Source organism: Orcinus orca, chromosome 11, assembly GCF_937001465.1.
Source record: "Orcinus orca chromosome 11, mOrcOrc1.1, whole genome shotgun sequence".
Lineage (NCBI taxonomy): Eukaryota > Metazoa > Chordata > Mammalia > Artiodactyla > Delphinidae > Orcinus > Orcinus orca.
Window position 1 is genome coordinate 7,791,638 of NC_064569.1, and position 14,925 is coordinate 7,806,562.

At 44.5% G+C, this 14,925-nt stretch overlaps 1 protein-coding gene across 1 annotated transcript in view; it reads left to right on the plus strand.

The window, feature by feature from the left end:
* The window catches only part of A2ML1 (alpha-2-macroglobulin like 1), a 42,538-nt gene that overhangs the window by 15,828 nt on the left and 11,785 nt on the right, over positions 1-14,925 (plus strand). The window contains 15 exon segments of the mRNA XM_049694904.1: positions 2,231-2,291; positions 2,520-2,665; positions 3,125-3,274; positions 3,859-4,050; positions 5,332-5,417; positions 6,058-6,138; positions 6,762-6,981; positions 7,149-7,275; positions 8,420-8,541; positions 9,110-9,161; positions 9,524-9,607; positions 11,231-11,407; positions 11,570-11,651; positions 12,012-12,168; positions 14,746-14,820. Of these exon segments, the coding sequence (XP_049550861.1) occupies positions 2,231-2,291; positions 2,520-2,665; positions 3,125-3,274; positions 3,859-4,050; positions 5,332-5,417; positions 6,058-6,138; positions 6,762-6,981; positions 7,149-7,275; positions 8,420-8,541; positions 9,110-9,161; positions 9,524-9,607; positions 11,231-11,407; positions 11,570-11,651; positions 12,012-12,168; positions 14,746-14,820 (1,812 nt within the window).

Genomic DNA, 14,925 nt, shown 5'->3' on the forward strand with positions numbered 1-14,925 from the left:
TAAAAAAATTAAAAGAACAGAGGAAACTAACTTTTAAAATATATTTTGTCTAACCTAGTATATCCAACATATGATCATTTCCACATGAAGTCAACATAAAAAATTATTAATAGATATTTTACATTCTGTGTTTCAGCTGCATTGCAAATCTTTGAAACTCAAAGTATGTATTTTATACTTAAAGGAGTTTGGACTAGTTACATTTCATGGGCTCCAGTAGTCACATGTGGCCAGTGGCCACTGTGTTTATATAGGTATAAAAGATGGGGGGAAATGGGGAATAAAGAGATTTTGAACAGGAGTCCAGGGAAATTGTGTGGGGAAATAAAACTAGGAATAAATGAGACAATGTTGCTGACCAGGGCTGAAAGGGAGCCCGGTGGATGGGGTAAGAGGGAGGTTGAGGAGGGGATGGCAACTCAGAATAAATTTCATTCTGTGTTTCATTGGTCAGTATTTTTAAATAGATGACATAGGGTTAAAAATTAACATCGAGGGCTTCCCTTCCCTGGTGGTGCAGTGGTTGAGAGTCCGCCTGCTGATGCAGGGAACGCGGGTTCGTGCCCCGGTCCTGGAAGATCCCACATGCTGCGGAGCGGCTGGGCCCGTGAGCCATGGCCGCTGAGCCTGCGCGTCCAGAGCCTGTGCTCCGTAACGGGAGAGGCCACAACAATGTGAGGCCCGCGTACCGCAAAAAAAAAATTAACATTGATAGCAGCTCTGCTGGGGAAATAAAGTCACAACTTGTAGACTGAAAGAAATATAAAGGCAAGCAGTTTTACTGGTCATCTTGATGATCGTGAGGAACTTAGACTCATGTGAACCTTGGGTTTGATGGTCCAGAGTCTCTTTATTCCCTTATCATCTCCTTAAAGTCTCTGAGAGAATTTCTCCCCCTGAATCATTCCAGTGTCTTCATCAAGTTAAAACAATCATCCTAAATAACAGAATGAGGAGAGGTAGGTGGGAAATAATAAGGCAGAGTGGTAATACATGTACTGTCTTCGGGACAGAAGTGTGGCGAGGCCTATAGGAGAAAAGTGGAGTTGGGGCTGCTTGGTGTGGAAGATAGTCTGAGAAACTGGCCAGAGAGCCCTTGACTGGAGCCCGAGATGCCTGCCTGCTTAGAAGGCGTCTCAGTGAATTCAGTTTCAAGGGAGAGTGAAGAGGAAGGGAGAGTTAAAAAGAGATTTCTCCTCCAGAGAGTCAAATGTCAGAAGGACTCAAGACAATTTCAAGGTATACTCATTTCCACTGAATTTTTTAAAAAAATTTTTTATTGATGTATAGTTGATTTACAGTGTTGTGTTAGTTTCAGGTGTACAACAACATGATTCAGTTATTTATATATATATATATGTATATAATTTGTATATATATAAATTCTGTTTCAGATTCTTTTCCCTTATAGGTTATTACAAAATATTTATAGTTCTCTGTGCTATGAATATGTCCTTGTTGGTTATTTATTTTATATATAGTAGTGTGTATATGTTAGTCCCAAACTCCTAATTTATCCCCAACCCCTTTACCCTCCACCGAATTTTCAATTGAGTGATAAGTTTTAAAAGGTTGTAAGAAACAGAAACAGACTCACAGACATAGAGATCAGACTTGTGGTTACTAAGGGGAGGGGGGAGGGAGAGGGATGGACTGGGAGTTTGGGGTTGGTAGATGCAAACTATTACATTTAGATGGATAAACAACAAGGTCCTACTGTAGAGCACAGGGAACTATGCGATGAACCATAATGGAAAAGAATATAAAAAAAGAATGTCTGTATGTGTACAACTGAGTCACTTTGCTGCACAGCAGAGATTGGCACGACATAGTAAATCCACTACACTTCAATAAAAAAAATTTGTTTTAAATAAAAGGTTGTAAGGATGGATTTTAGTAGACTTTATGTTACAAGGATTATAAAAGAATAAAGCTTAGAGATCTTCAAGAAATGGTGTCAGCTATGTATTCTCTCTGGCTCCGTGGCAGTGGTGGCCTTTGTCTCCTCCCACCCACCCCGTGGTTGTCACAGACCTCCAACTGGAGGAAGAGTCATCAGGGTTCTTGGTACCATCCAACATTTGACAAGCTGAAGGATGCTCCATGAAGTACTGACCTGGGGTCCAGAACTACGAAAGGAGCCTCTCCTTATGGAGAGATGCAGGGATTGGGCCAAGGCTAAGCTCCTCTAACTTCTGTGTTGTTGATGACTTCTTTTTCTCTTCCTTAGTTAATAGGGAAAGGGAATTTGGAGATGGAGGGGCAGAAACGCCTGAAGTCTGAGAGGAAAGGTGAGTGTTCATGCACCTCTTGGAATACTTAAACTTTAAATTTCCAAGAAATAGTTCTTATACTAGAAGCAAGAGTAAGAGCAATGAGAACAGACCATAACAGTAACCACAGAAGACCTGCACCATGAGGCCTGCAGCTGGCTCAGGAAGAAATGCAAACACAGGGTTGGATGTCATTGGTAGGTGAGTGTGTACTCCCATTCCTGAATATCCCCTCTTCCCTTTCAGGACTGAAAAGCTCCTTCTCTCTCTCATTGACCTTCAACTCCAGACTAGCCCCTGATCCTTCCCTGGTGATGTATGCCATTTTTCCCGGAGGAGGTGTTATAGCAGACAAAATTCAGTTCTCAGTGGAGATGTGCTTTGACAATCAGGTAAAATGGCGTTGAAGAGGGTGAAGGAAATGTCTGGACATAGAGAGAGAGCCTGTGTATGCTGGGGTTGGAGATAAGGCAGGGGTGGGGAAAGAAGGAGTTAATATTGAAGCTGGATATCATGTTCTCTATCTTTCGCATGGTCTGTTGAACTCTCCTGCTCTCCCGCTTCTTTTAAAAGGTCATGCTGGGAAGTCACGTGTTCTGTATAGCTATTCCACAAATTCTCTTTCTTTCTACTTTCTGTCTTTGAAACTTTCTACATTATTCTACCGTGCTGCTTAGTTTTTCCAATTGTTTTACAAGACACTGTTTCTAAAGGGCAATACTTTACAAAGAAAAATCAGTATAAAAATGAGGGAGTGAGCTGGGGACCATACTTAGGGCATATGGGTGATGACTGTTTCTCCTCCTCTCCAGGCTGACCTGATCCCCACATTATCCTTTTCTCTTCCCCAGGTTTCCCTTGGCTTCTCACCTTCCCAGCAGCTTCCAGGAGCAGATGTGGACCTGCAGCTGCAGGCAGCTCCCCAGTCCCTGTGTGCGATCCGGGCCGTGGACGAGAGTGTCTTGCTCCTTAGACCAGAGAGTGAGCTGAGCAACAGCTCTGTGAGTGGCCTGCTGACGTGGTGGCAAGAGGGAGTCAACAGAGAAGACAGACTGACAGTATCAGAATTAAGAGATGGATTCCAGGCAGTGGGAAAGAGAGTCTCAGGGAAATATTGCATCTCCACAAGGTGGTAGCAAAGCTGGTGTGGAAATGAATGTAGAAATGATGATATGGGGACTTCCCTGGCAGTCCAGTGGTTAGGACTCTGTGCTTTCACTGCCGTGGGCCCAGGTTCAATCCCTGGTCAGGGAACTAAGATCCCACAAGCCATGCGTCACGGCCAAAGGAAAAAAAAAAAGAGAAAGAAATGATGATATGAGACAGACACGGTTAATACGGTCACAGCGATCAGTATCAGGAAAGATGAAATAGGAGATGAGGGTGACAGATTATGAAAAAAGATGAACTAGAGGAAGGGGTTATGATGGAAGAAATTCTGGAATAATGAAGAGAAATAATACAAGAGCAGTAAACTGTGCCACCAGAATGAGAATCTGAGAGAAGTTTCTCAACTGATTTCACTATGTCAATATTTTATTTTCTTAAGAAAAAAAAATTTATTTCCTTTTCTGTCTTTTCTCAGGTCTATCGTATGTTCCCATTCTGGTATGGTCACTACCCCTATCAGGTGGCTGAATATGACTGTCCAGGGTTTGACCCACGGGAGTTTTCCCAGCCCCGCATTGGTGTACTGCCCGAGGAGCGTTGGGGCAGGCGTACTTATCTATGGAGGCCTTCGTTCCCTCAAAGCATAGCTCTTTTCCAGTTTTTCCAGGTAAATATTCTTACCCATTTTGTTCTCATAGAAACAACTGTGGTGGGAGGGGGAAAGGAAAGCCCACATCTAATAAAGCAGGCAGAGTCATATGGGCACTGGCAGGGGCAAAATCTTGAAAGAAACTCCTGACGGGTAAGGCAGCCTCACTTGGTCCTCATGCTTGTAGAAGTCACCTACTGTCTGAGGCTATACACTAGTCCTCTCTCTGGGGTCTCCAAACACTGACTTCCATGGGATCAGCCAAGAAGGAAAATGAAAAGAGGTAGACCAGAAGTCTCTCTTATGAAAGCTACTGCACCTATTTTATCCGCAGAAGTTTGGGATGCTTTAGCCCACATCTGATCAGGAGGTCTCCGAGGTCAGGAAGTGGGTCTTGTTCATCTTTGTATTCTCTATAATGCCTGATCCTTCATAATGCTCAATATATTTTTGTTGAATTGATTGAGCTGATATGGTCTCTGCCCTTAGAAAATTCAGTCCAAATCAAATAATCAGGATACATTTACTAACGTTTGGAAGAAGTATTAAACATATTGAACGATGACATAAATGGAATACTACTATTCAGCCAAAAACAGAATGAAATCTTGCCATTTGCAACAACCTGGATGGACCTTGAGGGCATTATGCTAAGTGAAATAAGTCAGACAGAGAAGGACAAATATCGTATGATCTCACTTATATGTGGGATCTAACAACAACAACAACAACAACAGCAATGAAACAAGCTCATAGATACAGAGAATAGATTGGTAGTTGCTAGAGGTGGGAGGTGGAGGGGGGTAAAATGGGTGAAGGTAGTCAAAAGGTACAAACTTCCAGTTATAAAATGCATAAGTCTTGGGAATGTAACGTACAGCATAGTGACTATAGTTAGTGATACTGTATAGCATATTTGAAAGTTGCTAGAGAATAGATCTTAAAAGTCCTCATCACAAGAAAAAAATTTTTTGTAATTATATATGGTAATGGATGTTAACTAGACTTGTTGTGATCATTTTGCAAAAACGTATGTATATGTGTGTACATACATATGCATAATACATCTATCTCTCTCTATATATATAAACACAATGAAATAAGTTTAATTGAAAAGCTTTCACACTAGCTGGACTAGAAGTGAACCAGTCTTGGTGGCTGAGTATTGGTCTTACAATTAATAGGCAAAGAATGTGTTAGTTTAACCCTTTGAGGGTGAAATTTCAAGGCAGTAGCCCTTGTAGTAAGGGAGAGGACCCCCTTAACTCTTCATTCTCTGGTCCCTTTGGTGCCTCTCAGGATGTGGGCCTGAAAATACTGTCCAACGCCGAAATCAAGAAGACAGACTGCAGTTACCGAATTTCAGAGAGAGGTAAGCTGCCTCTGTGGCTTGCAGATTCACTGAGATATTTAGCATCATGGAACTCTGAAAACTCCCTCTTTGCCTCCTATTCTTGCACTGAGCCAGTAGCCAGAATGATAATGGATTGTGGGTTATAGATGAAGGCAGTTTCCCTAGGATCTCACTCTCTCTCTCTGTCTCTGGGGAGGGCTTTTGAAGCCTGAAGCCCTTATCTACTCATTCCCTGGCCAGACGTCCATGTCTGTCATTTCCCGATAGCCTCACGACCAGTCAGTTCCTCAGTGGTCCTTCCTCCTCATCTCTCTCTCTTTTTTTTAAAAACTAATCTTTTTATTTTTGGCTGTGTTGGGTCTTCATTGCTGCTCATGGGCTTTCTCTATTTGCGGCGAGCGGGGGCTACTCTTCGTTGAGGTGGCTTCTCTTGTTGCGGAGCATGGGCTCTAGGCGTGCGGCCTCCATTAGTTGTGGCACGAGGGCTCAGTAGTCGTGGCTCTCGGGCTCTAGAGCGCAGGCTCACTAGCTGTCCTTATCTCAGACTGGATGTTCTCTGCTTCCCTCTGAATTTCTTGCTGGTTTTCTCTCCACCTCAGTTTATCACATGACATAAGTCTTCTGCTTTTTCCCTTGTTCTTAGTCCCCTCAGAACTCTATTCAACTTCCAGGAGACCACCAATTGAGCCAGAGGATTCTCAGGTTCGTCAGTACTTCCCGGAGACTTGGCTCTGGGATCTGTTTCCTGTTGGGTAAGTGATGCCTAAAAGGTATAACAAAATTATACATACGGTGTAGATTCAGCAGAGAACTGACTCAGATAATTTCTAATGAACCTAAGTCTCAAGCCAAGAAGGTTTAATGGGGATATGAGAACGTGTTTCTTTCCCTGGATTCTTAAACAGTTACATACAATCACTCAAAACAAATTCACACGTCTTCACATTTGCACAGTGCAGACAGTGCATTCTCACTGCAGGGCCACACAAACGGAAAGGCACATCTTGATATTAGTTTGGTTCTTGCCCACTGCTTACCACCTCATTTTGACAAACCCTAAGAAGGCATATTCTCACCAATTCAGAGGGCACTGGGCTCTCTTACAGGTATGTTTGCACACAGATGCCCACCCACACATGCTCCCCTCCTCACATCCTCAGACACCCCCCCTTCTCCCATACTTGTACATCCTCACTCGAAGATTCACACTCTGAGATTCATGTGGGCCACCATTGCGGTTGCCTTTTTGCTTTTTCCCCCACGCACAACAGCAACGAAATATTCACTTCTGCAGACAAATTTGTAGCTTAATTCCCAAATGCCTTTCTCCTGCTGTCTGCTTCACCTGGGTTCTTGTATTCTCACAGTAACTCAGGGACAAGTCTGTCCGCGTCACAGTTCCTGATACCATCACCACATGGAAGGCCATGACTTTTTGCACTTCCCAGTCCAGAGGCTTTGGTCTTTCACCCACTGTTGGACTGACTGCCTTCAAGCCATTCTTTGTTGATCTGACTCTCCCTTACTCGGTAGTTCGTGGAGAATCCTTTCGTCTGACTGCCACCATCTTCAATTATCTGAAGGAGTGCATCTGGGTAAGAGCTGGGGATGCAAGAAGCAGGTGTCAGTCCCTAAACTGGAAGCGTACCAATTTTCCCTGAGAAAGAAATGAGATGTCGGTGTCTCTGCGCCCATATTTTCCTAAACCTCTGTGTATTGTCTCCTTTACTCCGACCCTTTATCACTCAAATATCCCCTTCAGGTTCAGACTAACCTGGCTAAATCAGAGGAGTACCAGGTGGAACCAGGGACAGACTCTCAGGCCTCCAGCTGTCTCTGTGCTGATGAATCAGAATCCTATCACTGGAATATCACAGCTGTCAAACTGGGTAAGAGAAGGAAGTGGCAGATGGGCAAGGAAAGCACAGAGACTGAGAACTCTACCCTTTCCTCTACTGTATTTGCTTTGTTTTCTCTTTCCTCTTCTTTGTGTTTGCCTCTGTTTTTCTCCCTCCTAAGTCTATGTTATAAAAAAATAAGCGAATATTCTTTGGTAGATGACCAAAACATTATCCACACTGGACTATTTTGAGAGTGAAAGAGGGAGATTTTAATATTTACGCCAGGACAAGTGATATGTTACTAGTCAAATACTTACTATGGGCCAGGCACTGTCCTAAGTGTTTTACATGAATTAACTCATTTAATCATCACAATAATCCTATGAGATGTCATTTGCTCTTGGATTAAGTCCTTGCAACTCAAAGTACAGTCTTTGGGTGTATTAGTTATCTACTGCTGCTTAACAAATTACCCTAAAATTTAGCAGCTTAAAAGAACAAACATTTATTATCACACAGTTTCTGTGGGTCAGTAATTTGTGCAGTTTAGCTGGGTGCCTCTTGCCCAAGGTCTCTCATGAAGTTCAGCCAGGGCTGTGTTCTCATCCAAAGACTTGCCCAGGAGAGAACCCACGTCCAAGCTCATTCCAAAGCCTTTGATCCTCATGGACTGTTAGACTGAAGGCTGCAGTTCTTGGCCTCAGGTGTTGGCTAGTGGCCTCCTTCAGTTTCCCATCACATGAATCTCCCCACTGGGCTGCCTCATGACATGACAGCTGGCTTCCTCCAGAGTTCGTGGCTTGAGAGGAAGAGTGCACCTGAGACAGAAGCTGCAGTCTTTTTTATAACCTAAGCTCAGCCGTGACATCTCATTGCTTCTGCCCTATCCTCTCCATTAGAAGCGAATCACTAAATCCAGCCCACAGGCAAGGAGAGGGGATTACAAAACAGTGTAAGTATCAGGAGGCAGGGATCACTGGGGTCCCTTAGAGGCCACCTACCGCAGAATGTGGGCCCCACCCCGGATATACTGAAATAGAGTTTGTATTGTAACAGAAGAGAGCCGCAGGTGATTTGTATGCCATTAAGTTTTGCCGTTAAGTTTAAGAAGCACTAGTCTAGAGGGGAAGAGACCTCATTAGTACCTCTGCCAATAGGGCTGATGTCTTCCTTTTGCCCTCTTTCTTCTCAGGTCATGTAAACTTCACCATCAGCACTAATATTCTGGACTTAAATGAACTCTGTGGGGACCAGAAGGGGTTTGTTCCAGAAAAGGGCCAGAGTGACACACTCATCAAACCAGTTCTGGTCAAGGTGAGTTTTCTGCAGGCCTAACTTCAGAGGTAGAGGCAGCAACCAAGCCAGGGATGTTCAGTGTGTGTCTAACCATGTCAGTTAGTCTCTTGCAGCAGTCTTACTCCAACTCCAATCAGGTAGCTCATCTTTATCCTTCCCTGACCCCCTTCTGCCCTTAACTACTTGCTTAACCCATACTGATGGTCTATGGAAGTACCTAATACAGTACCTGTTACTTTGTAGACACTCAATGAATGTTAGTTTCTCCTAAGAAAATCCCTAATGTCATCATTCGCTGCTTCCTGTCATCATGAACCCCATTGTCAATCCTGTCTCTTAGAAGTTTCCTAAACTTATCCTTAGCTCTAGCCTAGAAAGAATTTTACTGAGAGACCCCTCCCTGGGTTGAAATGGAGTCCTTCTGAATGTCAAAGAGAAGCTCTGTTCTCTCCAGTTCTGAGTGAAGCCCTGGAGCGCAGGCAGGGCCTCTTCTCCCCGTTTCCCTTCCCCTTCCTATTCCTTCAGTGCCACCTGCCCTGATACTCATCTATGTTTTTTCACCCATCCTTGTCTCTCTCCATGTCAGCCAGAAGGAGTCCTTGTGGAGAAGACACACAGCTCACTGTTGTGCCCCAAAGGTGAGTGAACACAGAGAGGGGTTGGTGTGAGAATTCCCTTAGCAACAGGAGATCTTCTTAGGCAAAAGGAGAAATATACAGGACAAGAAGAAATAGGAGAGTCTAGGGGTGCCATTCCCAATGGGGCCAAGTAGCTGAAAGGCAGGATGAAGAAGAGAAAATGTACAGCACAGTTATGTCTCTCGCTGGAATTTATTTTCAGCAAAGACCACTGTGAATAGGGTAAAAAAATCTACCTCCAACCCACGGAAAGCACTGGGTATAGAAAACCCTGGATTACGGCAATTTTTTCTGTGGTTTGGGTGTGAGAACCCCCACTATTTCCACCTTTTATTGTTTTACCTTTTCTCTGCCCCTCATAGGAAAAGTGGCTTCAGAATCCATCTCCCTGGAGGTCCCTGTGGATGTTGTTCCTGATTCAGCCAAGGCTTATGTTTCTGTTCACGGTAAGCAACCAGAGATTCTCGGCTCAAAAAGGAAAAATGGGGCCAGAGGCTGCCAAGGTGTGGCATGGGTTGAGGTCTATGGCCCTACCTGGAGGAAGGTATGGTAGATTAGAAGTGGTGAAGGAAGAACAGCTTATTTTACAAAGTGGGCAAATACAGCCTGTGCAGTGCAGGTGGGATTAGATAGACGTATACTCTGGTTAAAAACAGCAAAGAGTCTGGGCAGGAGGAAGTTAAAGGTCGTTGAAGCTTGATATGTATTTAGGTTTAGGTCTATAAATTGGGTGGAGGGGAGACGAAATGTTTGCAGGAACCATTTAAAAATGAGGACTTCATATATTTGAGTACAGTTTTGGGAAGATTCAACCATATTTACATAGGACATGACACTTCTTTAGGCAAGGAGAGGGAACAAATAGAAAAACATGAGCCTGAAAGTTGTATCAAACTGGCTTAGGATCCCAGTTCTGCCGTTTAATAGCCATGTGAACTTGGATAAGTTAATGAACAATTTCGGGGCTTCCCTGGTGGCGCAGTTGCTGAGAGTCCGCCTGCTGATGCAAGGGACACGGGTTCGTGCCCCGGTCCGGGAAGATCCCACATGCCGTGGAGCGACTGGGCCCGTGAGCCATGGCCGCTGCGCCTGCGCGTCCGGAGCCTGTGCTCTGCGACGGGAGAGGCCACGACAGTGAGAGGCCCGCGTACCGCAAAAAAAAAAAAACCCCCCAAAATTTCGATCCTTCTTTTCCCTTCTGTAAGACAGTGATAATAACCTACCTTTCAGGATTGGTGTAAAGATTAAATATAATAAATTTCCCAGCACAATATCTTGCACATAGTAGAAGGCCTATACATGTTAGGTTCTTTCTGTACTCTAACCCCCTACCCACATCCCTTCCAGGTTAAAATGTCTCCGTTTTGGCTGTATTTGATTCATACCTCTGGTACAGCACTCACCTCACTGTATTATAGCTCACTGTCTGTCTTTCTTCCACACTGCATTAAGGGATCCTTGAGGACAAGGGCCATGTCTTTTTCATGTTTGTTTTTAGTACATTTCCTGCAGTTGACTTTCAGTACATATTTGCACATTTGAATTGAACTCAATGACTGAAGTGCAGATGTTCATGAGTCACTTATGTCAGGCTTACTGGCTTGTGAAGTAAATGGAGGGGTCAAGAGACATAACGTGGAAAAGCGTATCAGGAGTGTGTGTGTGTTTGGGAGAGACTTGGTGATTTGGAGGGTGATGTATTTATATGCAGTGGAGGCACTTAGAGATTGAGACTAAGCATTGCAGGTTTTGTTACAAACCTCATCAGCTTCTTAAAAGCCATGAACGCCCTCAGGTGGCCTACATACCTCTCTGTGAACTCCAGCACCTTGTACATACCCGATATTATATATGTTATACTTGCTTATAATAAATTAGCATTGCAATGTATTGTAATTGTTTGCCCCCCCTGACTATGGGCTCTTCGAGGTGGAGACTGTTGCCCCCAAGGTCACAGAGTAGGGACTCACTAAATGATAGTGAATACGTGTTTGTTAAATGTATGATAATAACTCTTAAGGGTTCCTTCTTCTGCCACCACCTTCCTTCCCTCTCCTTTTGGATCCCAGGGGACATCATGGGCACAGCCCTGAAGAACCTAGACAGTCTGGTGCAGATGCCAAAGGGCTGTGGGGAGCAGAACATGCTCTTGTTCGCTCCCATCATTTACGTCTTGCAGTACCTGCAGAAGACAGGGATGCTGACTGAGGAAATCAAGTCTCGAGCAGTGGATTTCCTGAGGCTAGGTGAGTTGGTTCACTCTTTCTTCTTGGACACCTTGTCTAGCGCCTATGATCGGTGATAAGACTCAGGGAAGTTCAGCCCCTGAAGTGTCCCTCATCCTTGAAAGCCATGGGGGTGTTTTTTGAAGTTATCACTGTCATCTAAAACCACATCTGGCTTCCCAGGGTACCAGAGGGAGCTGATGTACAAACACAGGAACGGATCCTACAGTGCCTTTGGGGAGCAGGATGAAAATGGAAACACATGGTAATGTTGCCCACTTCCCCATGAGTTCTGTACCCCAGAGCATAATTCCTGAACCCTTTGGAATTATTCCTCTACCTCTCCCCTTAACCCCATTCCTTCTTGCTTTCTATCCTCTACAACTTTAATACTGTTTATTTCAGCTTCATGTATGGTCAAGCCCCTTACTCTTCTCTCTGACCTTGTACCTCCCAGTTCTTGTCCCCATGAATGCCAATTAATGCCTCCCTTTTCCAAGCTTCCTATGGCATTATGTTTCCTCAACTCCCCTTCTGGAACCATTCAACAGAATAAACTGTGGAACTATTGCACCCTCCCCTGGAAATCCACCCCCATGCCACATTTCCCTCTTCACCCATACAGGCTGACAGCCTTTGTCACCAAATGCTTTGACCAGGCTCAGAGATTCATCTTCATTGATGACAGGAACGTCCAGGATGCTCTCAGGTGGATGGCGGGAAACCAGCTCTCCAATGGCTGCTATGCCAATGTGGGAGAGCTCATTCACACAACTATGAAGGTGCGGACCTGCCCAGGGGCCCACAGCCCACTACTGTGTCTGGGAGGAACTTGTACCTCTGAGTAAGAAGAATCAAGAGAGCACTGGCCTGAGAGTCGGTTCTTCAGGTCTCAGGCCTGGCTCTGGGTGACCTTGGTCATTATTCTTAACCAGTCTGAGCATTCAGCTTCCACATCTGTAAAATGAGAATATGTACTAGAATATGGTTCTCAAAGTATGGTCCCCAGATCGGCAGCATTGGCACCACCTGAGAACTTGTTTGAAATGCAAATTCCAGGGACTTCCCTGGTGGTCCAAGTGTTTAAGACTTTGCCTTCCAATGCAGCGGGTATGGGTTCTAACCCTGGTCCGGGACCTAAGATCCCACATGCCTTGCGGCTAAAAAAACAAAATATAAAACAGAAGCAATATTGTAACAAATTCAATAAAGACTTTAAAAATCTTTTTAAAAAAAATCAAAAAAATCTTAAAAAAAAAGAAAAGAAAAGAAATACAAATTCCAGCTCTCACCCCAGACCTACTCTGAGGAACTCTGGGAGTAAGGGCAGCAATTGTGTTTTAACAAGCCCTCTGGGTGACCCTGATACTTGCTAAAGTTTGAGAACCACTGGACTAGAAGATCTCTGAGCCTTTTACTGTTTCCCTAAGTCTGAAGCAAAGCCATTTCCTCTGGTGGGGACTCCTAGACAGCCCAGTGTCTTTTGTAAGGGGTTTACTCTCTGGCAGGTACTAAGTACTCTATCGGATATTCATATTTAATGTTTACAACAAATCAACATGCTAAGCACTGGCATATCATTATAAATTCCATTTTACAGATGAAGAAACTAGGTGCAGGGGTTAAGTAAACTGCCTGAGGTGAATGCTAGTGGGCGGCAGGACTGTAATTTGAACCACAGCACTTGGATTCCAGGGGCACTGTTCCTGCCGATTCACTGCACTGCCTGACCTTTCCCAACACAGCAAGGTGTCCGGGTGCGGGCAGCTTGTTCAATTCAGAGCAGTCCGAGTGAGAAAAAGACTGTACCAACTTTCCTAGAGGAATCATTGCTATTCCAGGACCTGGATTAAAAATCTTGAGCACTGGGACTTCCCTGGAAGTCCAGTGGTTAGGACTCTGCACTTCCACTGCAGGGGCATGGGTTCAATCCCTGGTCTGGGAACTAAGATCCTGCATGTTGTGCGTTGCAGCCGAAAAAAAAAATTCAATTAAAAGAAAATCTTGAGCATTGAAAACGAAATCTCTATATGATTCATTAGTGTTCCTTATGCAGGATCTTCCCAGTGTCCCCCATATGGGGGAGTAGTACAAGCTAGGACGTGACTAGAACAAGATCCTAGAGGTTTTTCTTCCTCCTATCTTACCAGAGCCAGCCAGTCTCTCAAGAAACTCATCATTTATGTTGTCAAGCTTGGTGGTTCGGTCCTTATCGGGAGCTCCAGAGTTAAACCCACTGGGTTCAAATCCCAGTCCTTCAGCTTATTAGTTGTGTATTTTTTTAATATAAATTTATTTATTTTATTTCATTGGCTGTGTTGGGTCTTCGTTGCTGTGCGCAGGCTTTTCTCTAGTTGTGGCGAGCGGGGGCTACTCTTCGTTGTGGTGCACGAGCTTCTCACTGTGGTGGCTTCTCTTGTTGCGGAGCATGGGCTCTAGGCGCGCGGGCTTCAGTAGCTGTGGCACACGGGCTTAGTTGCTCTGTGGCATGTGGGATCTTCCCGGACCAGGGCTCAAACCCTTGTCCCCTGCATTGGCAGGCAGATTCTTAACCACTGTGCCACCAGGGAAGCCCACAGTGTGTATTCTTGAACAAACTATTTAACCATTTTAAGTGTTGGTACTCTTATCTATAGAACAAAGATAGTAATTTAGATTACATATATTTTTTAAAAAATTGCTAATATCCTTCTGTGAAAGGCATTAATCAAGGAAGGGGTTACCTATTCTCCCCTGGAGAAGAAGCTGGGCTTTATGCCACTCGAGGGGACCGTCCATTTGGGGGAATCTCAGATTCAGTAAAAAATCTGAGAATAAGAGATTTTCTCCTTATCCCACCTCCTCACCCCCCTTTTTTCAAACCTGTTATCCTTCCTAACACCTTATCTTGGGTTTCCTAAATACCCACTCAGAGCTGAAGACCTCATGTTACTTCTTGCAGGTTACCATATAAGGGTGTGCAGTTATTGAAGTCCAGCCAGTTCTCCCCTCCACTGTGTGTCCTGGAGGCTTGGGGCTGCGGTCAGCCTGTGGAAAGGAGCGCTTTAAAAAAAAAAAAAATTATTTATTTATTTGCCTGTGCCAGGTCTTAGTTACAGCACTCAGGATCTTTGTTGCTGCGTGCGGCATCTTTAGTTGAGGCATGAGGGATCCAGTTCCCTGATCAGGGATGGAACGCGGGTCCCCTGCGTTGGGAGCTCAGAGTCTTAACCACTGGACCACCAGGGAAGCCCCAGGAGTGCTTTTTTAAAAAAAGAAAAAATAATTCATCTGTTCAGAGGGGACACCTTTTTGCAATGTGCATGCAATTCTTCATGTGCTGGCTGCTGCCCTGACTTCCTATCTCCGTTTCCATCCAGGGTGGAGTTGATGACAAGGTCTCCTTGACTGCCTACATCACGGCTGCGTTGCTGGAGATGGGAAAGACCACAGATGTGAGTTCCTCTAGCTCCTCCCCTTGACACTCTCCTGATCATGCCTGTTTCTAGAGAAAGTCACCTATTTTTGTCCCTAGCCAGCCTTTTAAACTCAAAAGAGGA